General features: G+C 55.4%; 1 protein-coding gene across 1 annotated transcript in view; it reads right to left on the bottom strand.

Moving 5' to 3' along the window:
* Window positions 1–15,678, bottom strand: part of STK32C (serine/threonine kinase 32C) — a 91,148-nt gene extending 75,470 nt beyond the window's left edge. Inside the window, exon 1 of the mRNA XM_086616462.1 lies at window positions 15,594–15,678. Coding sequence (XP_086472588.1) covers window positions 15,594–15,678 — 85 coding nt within the window. The remainder of the gene's footprint in view (window positions 1–15,593) is intronic.
* Window positions 15,679–16,504: the final 826 nt, after the last annotated feature.

Here is a 16,504-nt window from a genome sequence, read left to right as displayed (position 1 = left end):
CTGTAGTTTTTACAAGACGGGAAGAGCTCTGAAGGAGCTCTGCTGAACGGAGAGACAAAGCCTCGCTTACGGCGCTGAGCGGCACCGATTCCTGACCAGCGAGGAGCAGGGGCCGGCACGGCGCGGGGGATCCTGCCTCCGGCTCCCGCGCGTCCCCAGCACTGCGCTCCGCAGCGGCGGGGCCATGACCAGACCTTCCGGTTGCTATGGAAATGCAGATAATAAGGAGCAGCAAGAGCAACTGTAGAGATGCACCAGTTGCTAACGTGAAATCCAATGCACTTTATCGTGCTGTAACGACACCCCGACTCCTGACGCGCAATCACACAAATGCATCTTACAGAGATGGAGCCATTTTGGAGAAGTTAAAAAAAAATGATGCTTTGGGTTAAAAGATCAGGGAAACGGCTTACAAGAATATCCAAAGTAGATAGACCGTTGCTAATCTTAGTACCGTATCACTTGGAAAGGCCCTGACATCGTATTTGGAAGATTTTAAACACTAATTAATAGGAAAATTAGCAATATTAATAATTAACAATGCTTTTCCAAGAAAGAGCGAGCTGCATGAAATCCAGCAGCCGTGGGTAACTGAAGTCCTCAAACTTGGCGTATTTTTTCTGTGCACCTAAAGAAAGCAACAAAGGCTGCTCAAAGCGGAGAAGGAGAGGCGCTGCCTCCTTCTTGTTGAACTTCATGTTTTATGCAGAAACAAACGCTGAGGTATTGTGCACAAATTATTAGGCTCACAGCAGCAACCAGCGTGCGATCGGTGACACACCAGCAGGAGAAGTCCCCGGTGTTTTTAGGGTAAACAGCCCCACGGCTGCCTGCACCGCGGGAGCTGGCCCTCCCCGAGCCCCGCGCCACGCGCACGAGGCCGGGCGAAGGGAGCCGCGTCCCCGCTCCCTGCGGTGTTCCCAGGGCTCCACCACGCGCCCACCGAGTCTCCGGCCCCACGGCACATTCCTGGATCCGCGTGGCTCTTGGCGGCAGGCGAGCCACCCGCTCCGCGCAGAGCATCCCGGACTCAGTGCGTAACAGCCCTGAGACAAGAGCTCTTTGTAACGAGTCTCCAAGAAGATTTCCTACCATCAGCTGCTTCTGGGTTTTAATCAAAAGAGGCTTTTTCTGCTTGCCATACCAGCAAATTCATCGTGGGATGAAAGACAGTCTTGTTCCTCCTGCTATTTCACTGTGGCTGGAAACGACTATCAGAACATTGCAGAAATAAACCCAAAAAAAGTGGTTTATCCAGCGGCCAGATCGGCCTGTCTACTTTTCTACTGCAGTAGTGAATCTATAGGGTGAAGAGCTCGAAGCATCTGGCTCCCACCCGCAAGCACGAAGCAGCAGCTCAGCCAACAGACACGCTCTGCCATCGCTTATCGCCTGCGCGTGCCGAAGCACCATCTCACCTGCGAGGGCTGCAGCGAAGGATACGCTAAAAATGAAATGCACTTGTCTTGCTTTTAACACATATATGCTGTAACTGTAGTACTGCTGACCGCGTTTAAGGGTGGTCTCTGCTACAGCACTTCATTCCACTGGAATATCATACAGAAAATTGGAAAGAAAAAAAAAAATCTCATGAAAAAGGGCTGGAGTTGTCAGCTACGTTCACTTCTTGGCAACTGGATGGATTCACGCCATGGAAACACAGTTGATGTCTGCTCTGGGGTTGTGGGGTTTTTTAACATACGTGTATTAACGAATCCGCTGGCATCAGCCATGAATCTCTCCATGTCGCAGGAGCAGACCACGATGCTCCACTTCCCAGAAAGGTCACCTGGCATGGCATGGCACAGCACCGCTGGCTGCCACGGCAGCCGGGGGAGAGCAGCCACAAGCAGGGACTGTTGCCCGTCAGAGCACACACGGCTGCCATGCCCTCAGGGCACAGGGGTCCCCGGGAGCAACCCCAACAGACAGCTTGGAGGAGAGCAGGCACGGACCTACAGCCAGGGAGAGGCTTTTCTTCTTCAACAGGCAGGCAACCACACAGAGATCTCCAAGCTAACGAGTCCTTTATTCACTGCGATGTGCGCAGCGTGCGATAGCTGGGTGCGCGTACATCGCTCTGGGAGTTAATTTATGCATTCCCAGTTGAGATGGCTTTCCCCACGACAGCCCTGTCAACACAGCCATGACGACTTGAAAACAAACTCTGGGTTTTCCTCCCGAGAGCAGCCACCGGTGGGGTTTGCACCGCGCGCTGGGCTCCAGGGCGCTATTTTGGGTGCACGGTCCTATCCTTGTGCCGGAGGCTCGTGACCAGCAGACACGCTCCCGAAATACCTTCCACTGGGATCAATGAATGTGTTGCTTGTCAGAGCTGTAATGCCTGTGGGAAACGCTGCTTCTCAACTGCCCCACGCTTTTTTGACAAATACAGCTGAAGAGGGAACACGTACCGTGGGCCGGCAGCGCCGGTGGCTCACTCACCGAGGCTTCGGAAGGAAACCAAAGCACCCGAGCAGGCTGCTGCACCAACGCCGCGACGAGCCCGGCAGCAGCACTCGGCACCAGGAGCCATCGGCTCCAAGGCTGAACACCAGCACCAGGGCAGGACAAAACGTGGTCCTGGGGCTGGGGAGTTCAGTCTCCTGCAAGTGCTGGCGTCTCCGGCACCTTCTGCGTCGTGCCGCACATGGAGTTGGGTAAGGGGTCCCACACAGCCCCGGCGACCAAGGGGGCTCTTTTCTGCAAAGAGGGGAACACGAGGACCACGCCAGTACAAACGAGCAGCTGTCAGACCCGCAGCCTTGCCATGTAGATACATCTGGAAAGGAAAAAATGTGCCACAAGAGATTCATGAATACTGGAAGATATTTTTGCCAGGGTAGGCTTGACCCCAGGCAGGAGCAGCGATCCCCTTCGGTTCTCCCTGAAGTCAACAACAAATCTGTTCTTTATTTGGAGGTGTCAAAACAGATTCGCTCAGTGGACAGACTACACTGACACATCCGAGCGTGCTGAGCACCGCGGGGGCTGAGCCGGCCCAGCCGGTACCTGCAGGAGCACGGGATGGACGACCATAACTGCTCAGGATTCATTTCAACTCAACAACAAGAGAGCAGACCCAAATTCACAGAGAGTGGGGATGTCAAACAGAATTATTCACCAAGTCTAACTTCTCCGGGGAAAGCAGACATCCTGTTTCCCCAATAAGAAATTCTTCTGAGCACCGTTATGTACCAACTCGCTCTGGGAAGACAAGATCTCATGAAAAAGACTTTAGACACAAGAAAGGGGGAAACCTTGTCTCCTGCAGCGGCACGCAGAGCGCAGAGCATCGCCCTCCCCTCTGCTGCCGCAGGTGCCACGGCGGGGTGCAGCCCTCGCCCCGTTAGAGCAGTGCATGCATGGGGAGCAGAGACAGCCCTTGGGAGAGCCTCCCTCCAGGCATGGCACAGCATGGCATGGCACGGCAGTTCGCGGCGCTGGCACCCAAGCACGGATGGCTGCGGGGCCTGAGCACGTCCCCCAGGGCTCTGCACGGCTCAGCATCCCCAACGCCCAACACCTCCAGCTCCGGGGCCGCCCATCCGCCCGCTTTCCACCCACGCTGGTTCACGGCTGGGAATAAACTCCCGTGCAGCCTCGGCGAGGGCAGGAGCAGGGCCGGCAAGGGAAAACCACCACGGCAGCGCAGGGAGGAGGAGGAGGACAGAGGCCTCCCGGAGAGGCGGGGGTACCTCTGCAGGTGCCGAACTAAGTGCACAGAAAAATCCAAACCAAGGCCAGAGCAAACACTAACGAAAATTATTCCCAAAGTAGTTTTGAGGGGCAATCAGCGACTGAATTGTTTGTTGATGTTACTCAACGTTTTGATAAACAGAAGCGATTTGTTCTAGTTGAAAGAGACCTGTTATTTTTTAAATAATTTCAGACGTTGATCTTTAGATCAGAAAGCCATGTAGAAAAATACACAACACGCTGAAAATATTCATTAATCAATCCCTAAGTTCGCCTCGTCGCAACTGTGCTTGTTTTGACACCTGCTTGCAATTTTCCTGCTGCGGCATTTAACGTGCAGTAAAAACCGACGGAACAAAACGAACGGTGCCAGCGCGTGCCCCAGCGCCTGCCCTCGCCCCGTGCTGCACGCACCGCACCACCGCTGCCCACAGCTGGTTTTTAACACGTTACCGAGGGACTATCACAGATCCCCAGTATGCTGGTGTCCTGGCAGTGACTGACAACATAGGGCAGCTCCCAGATTCCAGTGGGTCTGGCTCATGAATTAGCTGCAGCCGGAAGACGGAGCGCCGTGGCCAGTCGGGATGGCCAAGCAGAGCCATGCGGTACCACCATCAGTACCACGACGTGAGCATCTCTGCCTGTCAGCTCCACCTGGAACCTGTGCTGCCTGTACAGCTGTGCTGAAGCCTCAGGACTCCCAGTCACTCCTAAAATCCCAGCACTACGCCGACAGGCGGTACCCGTGATGGAGAAAAGCCCGAGTCACCACCTGCCCACCAGCTCCCCGTCGCTGCCCACCACGGGCTGCGGTGGCCGCATCTCTTCCCATGACGCGGTTCACTTCTTGCCCGGGCGCCGTTTGGGGAACGCAAGGCGTTGTGCTGAGCTCAGGGCAAGAGCTCGAACCCGCGCTGACTCTCCGGGTCGTGATTATTATGGGTTAGAGGTGCAAGGGTGTATGAAAGCAAGTGAAAACATGCCAAGGTCAGACCCAGGTGGCAGTTGAGTGGCTGAGCTCCGGACCCTGTCGGAGCGACCGGCGAGTGTGCCCGAGCAGGGACCATGGGGAACACTCCCAGCCCTACGGAGACATGCGACGGGCACGGGCTGGAGAGGTTATGGTTTCATCCCTGTGCTGAAGGTCCCGCCAAGCTGCTCTCTGTGCTGGAGGAGCCACTCATCAGTGCCGGTTCAGAGTTCTGAGCACATCTAGAATCAGGCTTGAATATGAAATTATGGGGACTGCTCGCCTGTGGATGAATTATTCATGTGATTGCCACATGCAGCATCGAGCCTTTAAAGTGCAAATTATTTGGGACCAAGCTTTAGCCTTATTTTCTGTAAAGCATAAAGCACGTTTTCCAACAGTGCAAACAATCCAAGCCTAATGCATATCATTTTCTGTGTTGCTGACCCGCTGCTCTCGCCTGCCAGTTTCCACTAAGATTGGGGAACCAGTAAAGCACAAGGCAAACGCGCAGTATAGAGCTTTCCAGTGAATTATACGACATCTGTTTTACGAGGTAATTTAGCATGCTACATACCACAGGTTAAAAAAAGGTCTTTCACAAGAGATATAACATGATTCTGACAGTGAAAAATGCACTGAGTCGTGGAGGTACTGTTGTGTCCAGCCAACATCAGGGCAGCGACGGCAAGAGATCTGCCTGCCGATGGCCTGACTCGGGAGGTGGCTGTGCCTCCACCGCCAGCGAGAAGAGGGGCTGCAGCCCGCACAGCCCACCTGCATCACCACGGATGTGGAGCCCACTGTGCCACAGCTGGCACAGCCCAGCCCTACTGCCACAGAGGCACAGCCCAGCTGCATCACAGCTGGCACAGCTCAGCTGCACCACCATGGATGTGGAGCCCAGCTGTGCCACAGCTGGCACAGCCCAGCCCTGCTGCCACGAATGCTCAGCCAAGCCACGCCACAGCCACAGGTGCACTCGGGCAGGTCTCATTTCTCCTGGCAGTGGCTCGTGGGTGCCCGCAGCGCGCGCTGACGGGGACCGTCACACCTCGGCAGTACGTTTGCCATCCAGTGCTCCCAAAAGTGTTTTTTCTATACCTGAAATAGCACAGAAATGGTAGTAGCAATAATAAACTATTTGCAAGGAAAAGAAAAACGTGTTTCACCCGAGATCCAGAGACTCCTGAGCTGTGTACATGTCCTGTGCTACTTGTGCGGTCAGCGGAAAACAGATTTGGAGGGCACTTGGCTGACCCCGATAGTCCTGGATGATAAACTGACATCTAACGCAGGGGACTTTCCAACTACACAATTTACTCTGTTTTTTGGATAATTGCAATCAGCATTCATTGCAGCCCACACCTCCGTAAGCGTGTCACCTCATCCTCAGGGAGAGCTGCTTGCTCCGAGAAGGAACCTCGGCCCCCAGCCAAGCCCTTCCGAGCCCCTTCCTTCTGACCTTTGGCAGTGTACTCAGGCACTAGAATTAAAAACACATGGGAATTCTTCAAGTGACCATAACAGGGGACCTAAGTGAGCCCTTCTCCACATGCCCTTACCCCGAACACCCTGCCTATACGCCAACAACATGGGTGAAATAATGTAAGTTGTAACAACATAAGTCCAACACGAGAAAGTGTCTTGGCTGTTCAGTTCCTAAATACGGCAAGTTTCTTTTCAAGGGAAGTTTCTTCCCAGTTACTACTGAGTTTCCCCCACGTTCCTTCCCCCCTTTCCCCAGGTATCCGAAATATATATATGATGGCCTTTTGTTGCCACTATATAATCCCTCTGAATTCACAAGACACAAATCAATCACCAGTATTTTAAGCAGTGATGCCAACTTTAGTTCAGTTGTGGGTTTGGCTTGGGTTGGTGGGTTGGTTGGTTGTTGGACGGTGGGGGGTGGGTTTTGGTCAGGGAGTTAACCTGAAATGAAGAAAGGAAGAATGAAATATTTTTTTTCTGAGCAAAGACAGCTTTATTTTCCCTTGTACAGACCATGCAGAAACAGGAGACCCAAAGCAATGTGCCAGTATCTACCACACTGTTCTTTCATGTCTTTACTCTTACCCTAAACCCCTTGCTCCAGAGCTACTCAGCGCACTGTCTCCAGAGCTCCAACCAGCATATTACTCACATAAATACAAAAGATCACGTAGATCTTTGGACAGCTAGGCTGTAATGAAACTAAAACCTTGGACAATCAGGTAACTTTCTATGCTGGAACAGCCTTTTGCAGGTTAACCTGAAAGCTACTCGGAGCACCGTTGGCCTCGGACACCCACCAGCTCTTTGCTGGTGCCACTAGAACCAAATAAGTGTATTTTTAGGAATAATAAATGAAATTTACCAGTCCCAGAACTGTCAGCTGAGCTGTAAATACATTACATTGCTGTTTAATTTAATTACCCAACACAACTAACCATCGGCCCATAAGGTTTCGGTGTGCTCGGTCAAATCTGCAAGCCACCCAATTCGGAACATCGTTCAGTGCCCGCATCTCCTCGCTAGTCCCAGGTATCGGAAAAGGCCCTGAACAACAGACTAGATGTAAATGAGCACGTCAACATTCACACACTGTCATATCTCACTGCTTAGCACTACTCAGAGCCGCCTGTTCCCACACATCCTAAGCACTTTTCATTTTCCCTAACTGTCACCTAAAGCAACTTAATTCCGGAAAAACAGTGGGAGAGGGAAAGAGGACACTGACATTTATCTTCTCTTGTTAGGAAAAGCCAAGCTGCTCACGAGCTATCCCACCTCTCTTTACCTTGGGAGACACGTGCCAGAACCGCACTTAGCGACCAGTGCCCTTCTCCCTGCTGCACACCTGCCCATGCACGGGCACACACAGCCGCTCGGATCTACACACCATCCACCGTCCCTGGCACCGCCACCGTGCCCTGGGTTCTGCTCTCACTCCCTGTTTTACCATGTCACCCACCAGTTTCGGGCATCCCCACAAGAATTTAAGGGATATTTTAAAGGAAACATACCTTGTCCCCTGCCTGCGCGCACTCGTGAGCACGCACCACGCTACTCAGCCTCCTCCTGCCAGCGCACCGGAGGTGACCCACCGCCAGGCAAGGACTGCCCAGCTCCAGGCCTCTTAACCTGCTTCCCGCTCAGAACCCGAGTTTCACACCATAAAAGTATCAAAGTACAAAAAGAGCAACTTTTTTCATTCCTAGGAAGGTTTTACTCATCAGGTGAGACACACTGATGTCCTGCCAGCCGCAGCACCAGATGATCTGAGCCCCTGCAGCCAGGCACTGACGGCACATCCTGTCCCAGCCGGCAGCTGCCGGTGCTGGTGCCTATGAGTGACCTGGCACCACCAGCTCCGTTCCTTTGTGCATGTGCCCCCGGAAAGCTGCAGACATCGGTGGAATGCCAGCGGAGCTGGGAAGGTCACCATGCCAGCACCAGGAACACAGTCGGTAAGGTGTTTAGATCCCTACCAGCACGCTCTTACACGTTGCTCTGAATTCACAGAAAGCCCATTTCAAACCAGTTCTGAGGACTGTGGCCTTTACAGAATAGACCAAGTATTAATTTGATCTAACATTTTACTCCAACTCTACTTCCAATTACTTTTTCTTGTCTGCCCTTTTCCCGTCCTGTCGGTCAAGTGTCCCATGAACCGCAATTGGATTTGCAGAAGGAAGTTTTTCCTTCCTTAGCTTCACGCAAACAGCCTCAGCTGCCCTCCAGGTTTGTTCTACCCCAGTCTCCTCTCTTTACACCTCCCATAGACGCACGAGCCCCTCGAGGCCTCGCAGGACCTTTCCTCCCCCACCTCCCAAAGATGCCTGGGGTGATGCCACAGCACGAAGAGCGTGAAATCCCCATCCAGCACAGGCGGGCACTGAGGGGCAGGTCATGCTGTGCCAGTGCTGCAGGACAGGGCATCCCACTTGGGCTGCACACTGGGTGAGCCAGACTCAAGCATTCAGGGGCTGGTGGCTGTCATGGCCGGGTCTGTCATGTGTGCCGGACCTTCGCAAAAAGTAGGAAAACGTGCACGTTGCTGATGCCACGCTTGCGCCGGGCAGCGGGCACCACCTCAACCCGCGCGCCGGGCAAACCCACCCCAGCCGTCCCTGGCAGGAGGAGGCCAAGCCAGTGGTGGGCAGCAGAGCGGGAGCGATCACAGCCCCGCATTGCCCGCGGTCCGTCCCGGCGACAACGTCCCTGCGCCTCCGCTAACGGCAGCCTCGGGAAACGGGAAACGGCAAAGGAAACCTGAGAACACGACCAGGATTCGAAAGAACAAGATACATAACGAAACGCTGGAAACATGGAATTTCCGGTCTTTACGCGTGCTGTGTTCTCTCTATGAAAGGCAGCTTAGTTTTGTAAATCGCTGTGATCGAGAAGATTTAAATATTTGTTCCTAAGCCCACACCAGCGAAGGAGAAAGCATGCTCTTAGGTGAGCAATAGCAATGGTGTTCCGTGACTGCAGTTTTCCGTGTTCAAAGGGAGACATCTCGTCCCCCTCTGTCCGCGCAATCCAGAACGGTTTTTCTTCACATTCCTTCCAGCACCACCGAGAACAGACCACGGCTTCAGCGTGGAGTGACAGCAAAGTTACCAATTCTTTCTGAAGGAGAAGGAGCCAGTGACCCAAACGCCGTACGTATTACCGTGCGCTTTCATGACTTGCAACTGCCGAGTTCTCTGGATTTAACCTATTTCTGCCTTACGTGACACCCTGACAAGCTTCACGCCCGGAGAAGTTTCCAATTCTTGGACCGACCAAGGAGCTTTGGCTCTGCCAGGGAAGCTGCAGGGCAGGAGCTCGTCTCTGGGCAAGGCACGCACAAATGCCACGGGTGCGGGGGAAGCACCATCTAAAGCAAAAACAAAGCACCACTGACAACACTAAACACAGCTTTTCTGACACCTCCTCGTAATTCCCACTCCCTCCTCCCCCCGCTACTTACTTAGCTACCACTTTGATAATACAGAAAGGCTTTTTCTCTTGTTTTTAAATAATAGGGAAAGGCATCTGTGCTCCCAACCCACAGCCACGTAAGAGTCAGGCTATGAAAAAAGTTTGCCTTGCAATCTGATCAGTGATTATTTCAGTAATTTGCAGAGCACGGAAGCTTAACACATCTGTATCTGACCCCAAATAAATAGGATTCGGGATTTTATAACCGCCTTACTGGGCATTAGTCCGTAGTTTTCCAGTCAAAAGGGCAATGTTTCCCGCCCAGGGCCTGGAACCCCTGCCCAGCTGAGATGAAGCCAGACGGGAGAAGCAGTGCTGGGCATCGGACCACGAGAGGAGCCGGCACCAGCAGCAGGAGCGTGGTCAGCAGCAGCTGGAGCAGGGATGATGCTGCAGGGCAGCCCCAGGGACCAGGGCATCCAGCCAGGCCACACCGGCCACCCCGCGAAAGAGCAGCACATGGTTTGAGACACTTATCACCCGAGGAGAGGGAGAGAAACTTTTCCTGGTGCCTGGGCCAGGGCTGGGACTGTCCCATCTCCCAGGGCCCCTCTCCCAGCAGCGCAGCAGGATGCCCCAGATCTGGGGCAAACCTGGCAGGAGGGGCTGGGTGGCCACAGAGCTCAGGGACACACGACAAGGGCAGGCTTTGCTCCCCATCCTCTCCACATCTCTGTCGCTCCGACACCTCCGGCAGTCTGGCGGCATGGCCTTGTCTCCCTGAAGGTCCCAACTCCTGGAACAAACAATTACGGGGTAGAATCCCGATCTGAAAAACCAACGCCCGGTGCTGTGGAGTGCACTGGACATCTTGCTCCCATCAGATCAGAAAACAGGAGGTAAGAGGAGGAATGCAAACAGCTTGTCGACCTGTGACAACCGAGCTCTTGACTTCAAAGCGATGGATGTTCACAGTGACACGTGGGTCTGAGAGCCCTCCCCGGAGCTGCGGCTGGAAGCACCCAGCAGCCCCAGCAGTCCCAGCAGCCCCCCAGTTGGTCCAGGCTCAGCAGAAGGCAGTTATAGGACGACGGGTCGGAGCAAGAGGCAGGCTGGGCACCAGCACACATGGTTCGTTCCGTGCACGTCCAACAGCTCCGCGAGCCAAGCGCTCCAGTCTCCGCTCGCCCGACGGGCAGGGCGAGGCGGAGGGACGCGAGCTCTGGCGCGTGTGTAACCCTACTGCCTGCCAACACATGGTTTGAAATTAAAATGGGGATTATTTTAAGCACGTTCCCCCAGGTTTTGCAGCTTCTCGCCCGTTTCCATGGGGACGGGCACCGTGCCGCGCAGCTGCCGATGCTCTCCAGCCTCCCGTGGTCCTGCGAGGATGAGAACGGTGCAGAGGCAGAGCAGGGACTGTCCCTCCAGCACTGCTCGGGCTTCCGGAGCACCCAGCCCAGCGCTTCAGGGACGGAGCGCGAGGAGAGCATCACCCAGACGTGGGACAGTTTTCTTGTTTCACCACCAAAACATGTTTTTCCCGAACAGCATTTCCCAGCTCGGAAGCTCGCAGCGGGCGATCGCAGAGCGGCTCTTTCACAAGTTTCAGCCCCACATCTACCGACACGCGCAGGCGTGGGGCAGAGCAGCCGCCGCCGCCGCGGGCATCGCTGGCCCAGCCGCAGGACGGTGCCCCACGGCAGAGCCGGCCCAGAGCTGCGGGGCAGCCCGGCCCCCAGTGAAGAGGGGGCATTCACCCACCCCACGGCCCCCAAACCCCACAGCCCCCCAGGACAGGGCTGCCCCTCCTCCCCAGCAGCCCTCGCCCCGCGCATCCCCCTGAACACGACCAGCTGCCCTTGCACTTGGGTTTTTTTGCTCTCCCGAACTCCAGTCTGATGCCTCCTCCCAGTATCACTTGAGCCAAAGAATTTCAAACTGAGATTGTTCCCTGAGAGGGGAAACAAACCCACTCACAGTCGTTTCACCTGGCCAAAGGCTAACCCTGAGTACGCGCTTGAGTCAGACTGGTTTACTGGAAGAGCTGTACCTGTGGGCTGCAAAACTGGGAACTTTTTTTTAAAAGAAAACTGAGTTTGATGCAAGTCGGATAAATGCAGGAGACTGCGCTTGACCTCCTTGCAAAAAGCCATCTGTGCTCCGGCAGAGCAAGTCAAATACAGGATGGGTAAAGAAGTGATAGAGACAAAATCACGACGAAAACAACTGGGCTGCAGCATTAAAACCTTGTAAATCAGCTGGAGACCTACCTCAGTGTCAGGGAACAGGCAGGAAAGCCCCCGACCACTCGCCTCGCTGCGAGCGAAGGAAGGGACAGCTCAGCAGAAAGCACCAGATGGCTTTACATATTCTCATGTATATTTACACACACTTTTTTAGCAAGCCACTGTGATTCAGGAGAAGCCACAACCACTCTGGAAATTCCTCTTTCGATACAGCTGCATATAAAGATCTGCTGTGCTGTGTTTTTCCCCCCTGCTCATGTAACACAACTGTGGGCAACGCCAACAGCACGAAGCGTGAGAGCGCCCTGTTTCCCAAGTCCTTGCAACTCTGCTAAAAGCTTTTTTTAATATTTGGCTTGAAACGTTCCCGTTGGCTTCATGATGACAGGTTTTCCCCGTTTAGTATAAAAAATAAGATAAATAAAGGGAGGTGTGTCAATAAAACTTGCTTGGCCATTTCCCAGAACAACAGACAATACTTTCTGCCCATGTGAAGAATGAGCCTTGCGGCTGTGGGTCGAGACGTCCCAGCGCCCCGGGCCGTGCCGCGGAGCGCCGATGGCTCATGACCGGCAGAGTGGCGCTGGCACTCGGACTGGGCTGCCTTCAGTTCCAGCAAACCAACTCTCTGACCAGGTAAGAAGCTTTTAAAAGGTTTTTACGAGTATAAATAAGAAAACTTTAACAAGCCCTTACAGACAAAGGCCTGTTTTTCCTGATGGAAAACGGACAATTCGCTGCAACTTTCCAAGGTCTCCTTCATTAGCTTTCTGTTCAGAAACAGCGCACGACAAACCTCGCCAAAAACAAGCTGTCAGAAAGGCCTCTCGAGGCAGCATCCCCCACTGGACAGGCTGGAGCTGGCGCCCAACTGATGCCATGCAGCTGCTCCTCAACACGCCGAGTTCTCCGTGTAAACGGAACCGGCTGAAGCCGACACTCACCGAGCGCGGGGAACCTGTCTCTCACGTCCCAGAGCCTCCTGGAAGCACCCACAAAACACACAGACACTCTCCTTTCACCATCAGCTTTTCCATTCATTGAATCCCAACTCTGAAACGCTCAGAAACGTTCCGAAGGGTGCATGGGCAAGCGTGAGGCAGCAGACGGCACCAGGCGCGTGGCAGAAACACGCAGATGCCCCTCTGCCCCCGCTGCAGCTCAGCCGAAATGCAAAGGACCGGTCGCACCTGGCCCGGATCTGGCACGGTCAAGAGACATGACCTGGGCTGGGGAAAATCGGCGGGCAGAGAAGAACGCAGCACGCAGGAAGGGCAGCGAGGAGGGAGCAGGACAGCTGTTCCTCGGGCACGACTCTCCATAGCACAGCTCCACACCACCCTGTTACCAGAGGGACAACGAGCCAGCGCTGCACGCGGGCAGCAGCAGCACCGACCTGCCCCGGGCCAATCCCTGCCCAAGCAATGGGTCCAGTCCCAGCACTAACAAAAATGATGCTGAAAAAAATGGAGAAGGTTGAGAGAAGATCCACAGGACAGACTCAGGAATAGGAAGTTTACCCTCGGAGTCACGGACTCAGAAAGCTCAGTCCCTGCAACCCACTGACAAGGATGCCGGGTGGCCGTGGTCCCAGCGCGCCGCTACACCAAGACTGGAGAGAAAGGACAATTTCCAACCGTGAGGTTAAGAGCAGATAATCCTCCAGGGCCAGGCATCTGACACCGAGAGCCAGTGCGTTACTGCCCACCCCAGGAAACCCCACCACGCTCCGGCTTAGCCACCCCAGTTTGACTTGAGGCAGTAATTCAGTAAAGTCTTGAAACCAGTCCCGAGGAAGGCAGGCAAGAGGACTGTAAGGTTTTCTTGCCTCAAAGATCTACACATTTGGAGTTTGATTTATCTGAGAGTAAATACTTGTGTTACTGCTCAGTAGAATAAATGTTAACCTTCTATTTACGTACACACTGTCATAATTAAAATGAATTAACCACTGGATTTAGACAATCAGGCTCATTCTTGTATATCCATCAGTTGGAACCACCTATGGATAAAATTTCATATATCAACCCATCTTTTTCTCTTTTTAAAAAAATCTTATTTAACTTTAAATTGTCAGCACTAGTAATGCTTCCACATTATGTCACACACAAAACCAAAGTATTAACTGGCTTCTTTATGTAAGGAAGTTATTGGAATGTCTTAAGAGATCTCCATAGCAACCATGATGTGCCAGTAAATAGGAGTTCACCAGAACAACACTGTAATTGCTCTGAGCACACACTAACAAGCAACGATGAAAAAGCAGGCAATATTAAGAAAGTAACGTCCTAATAAGTCTCCACTAATGCAAAAGCACTGCTTGGAAATGCCTTATGAGATGTTACCAGGTTTCTGTCAACGGTCATTCACCTGCCAAGCTCAGTTTCCCTGTATGGGCTGTACAGAGGCTCAGTTCAGAATGAAATGCTTTCCGAATTATGCAGCAAAGCCTTCAATTTAAGCGTTTTCACTTGAGTCGCTCGCTGTTCCTGCCAACCCACCACATCCAAGGTGAAACACATTTTCCACTTCGAGCACAAAGTTCTGGTACAGCCCACGGCACGGTCCCCACCCAGCAGCCCCATCGACCCCGTCTCATGCACCCCGCTAGTACAAAGGGATGGGGGGGGGGTTGGATGGATGTTGCAGTTCCTTCCAACAGCAATTCTGATGTGCATCTCAGGCACACCACCGCGCAGCCCTTGCGCAGTGAGCTGTCAGAAATCCTAACAGATGTTTCCTCTACACTTCTGTAGTAAAAGATGCAAGGGTTAACAATCCAATGTCACACTCTGAATTGCTCATAAATACTTGCTGGCGATATCAGCTAGCTACTTCTCCAGGAAAAGTTTTTCTGATTTAACATCCCTTCAGCTGCCAGAAGCAGTACAGACAGACTCAGGTCTGATCACCCTCACCAGGGGGACGCCAGCAGACCCAGCGCTCAGGTAAACTGGAACATCACCACGCCTTGAAGGCTCGAATTAACACATATATTTAACTTCAAGTTTATCTAGTGCAAAATCCCAGCACGCTGAGCACGCGGGGATTTTGCCAGTGCCCGGTTGGTGTCCCGGGGCCAATGCAGCGTTCTCTGTACATCGGGAGAGCCCCCGAGCACCCAGGAGACCGTCTGCTGGCCTGATGCCTCTCCCAAGTCCTCTCGCACCCTCGGTCAAACTTTCCTTCCTTTGGTTCGCTGAAATTTCACCCTGCATCCGAGAAGTCGAAGGCAACTGCAATATTTCATGGTATATTTCTACAAAAAAAAACCACAAAAAAACCACAACAATCTTGTATCTTGGGGAAAAAGCCCAAAGCAGCCTTTTCGCAATGACAAGTAGTTTTCAGAAGTTCGATGGCCAGCTGCACTTGGTCGTTACTTGTGAAAACCAGGGATTTCCTTACGCAGATTGAAACTTCATTGCCCCCTCTCTGCCCGCTTCCAAATTACCCGTTATTTTCACGACGGCCACCCCGTCGCTGCCGGGCAGCGCTGCCGGGGGCTCCGCGACCCCCGCGCCCGGCGGGGAGGCAAGACCCGCCCGGGAAACCCGCACCGGGGGCACGGCCACGGCCCCGCCGCCCGCCCCAGCCGCCGCCCGCTCTCCCCGCGCTCGCACCGCGCAGCCCGCCGGTGGGCAGCGCCGCCGGGGCGGGACGCGACGGGATCCGCCGGGACTGACCGGAGCGGGGCTCAACAGGTGCGCGGCAGGGCATCCCGGGGCACGGCATTCCCGGGCATCCCGGCCCGCACTCACCGTCCTCCCGCTCGTCGAAGACGGGTCTCTTGGAGGAGGAGGCGCTCGCTCCCATCCTCTTCTTCCACTTGCTCCAGTGAAACATCGGGGCGAGGCGGATGGCATGCCCTGCGCGCCGCTCCCCGCCGCCCCGGCGGCTCCCGCGGGCGGCACCAGGCGCTGCGAGCCGCCGCCAGCCCCCGCCGCCGCCGCCCTCACCCGCCCCGCGCCCCGGCGCCGCCTGCCCGCATGGCAGCGCCCGGCGCCGCCGCCTCCCGTCCTCCTGCCCGCGGCGGCTGCGGCGGAGCGAGCCGAGCCGAGCCGAGCCGAGCCGGGCGGAGCCGAGCCGAGCCGAGCCGAGCCGAGCCGAGCCGAGCCGAGCCGAGCCGAGCCGAGCCGAGCCGCGCCGGGCGGCCGCAGCGCCGGGAGGCGGGAGCGGAGCGGCGGCGGGGCGGGCCGGGCCGCGCCGCCCCCAGCACAGCGCCCCCGGCGGCGGCCGGCGGGAGGGCGGCGGCGCCGCCCGCAGGTGCGGCCGGGCCTGGCCGGGGCCCGGGGAGGGGGCGGGTCCGCCTCCTCCTGCCCCTCCTCCCCCGCCCGCCCCCCGCCCGCCCCCTGCCCGGCCGAAGGGGCTGCGGAGCGGGGCCCGGCCCCGGGGGGCGCCGCTCTCTGCTGCAGCCGCGCTCGGCGGGCGCGGGTCTCTGGCCGGTGGAGTGGCACAGGGCGGCGGTGGCACGGGGCGGCGGTGGCACGGGGCGGCGCCGCGGGGTGCGATCACGGCACGGCAGCTCCCCGCCGCCCTCCGCCCTGCCCGGTTCCCTGCGCCCGGCCCGGCCCCGGGGGGACCGGTGCTGCCCCGGCGCCCCCCGCTGCCGCCGCCGCAGCGGCTGGTCGGTGCCGGCAGCTCTGGGTCGCGCACGGTTTTGTTGTTTTTA

The sequence above is a fragment of the Tauraco erythrolophus genome, chromosome 9 (assembly GCF_009769465.1).
Source record: "Tauraco erythrolophus isolate bTauEry1 chromosome 9, bTauEry1.pri, whole genome shotgun sequence".
Classification (NCBI taxonomy): Eukaryota; Metazoa; Chordata; class Aves; order Musophagiformes; family Musophagidae; genus Tauraco; species Tauraco erythrolophus.
This window is presented reverse-complemented; position numbering and strand designations above follow the sequence as displayed.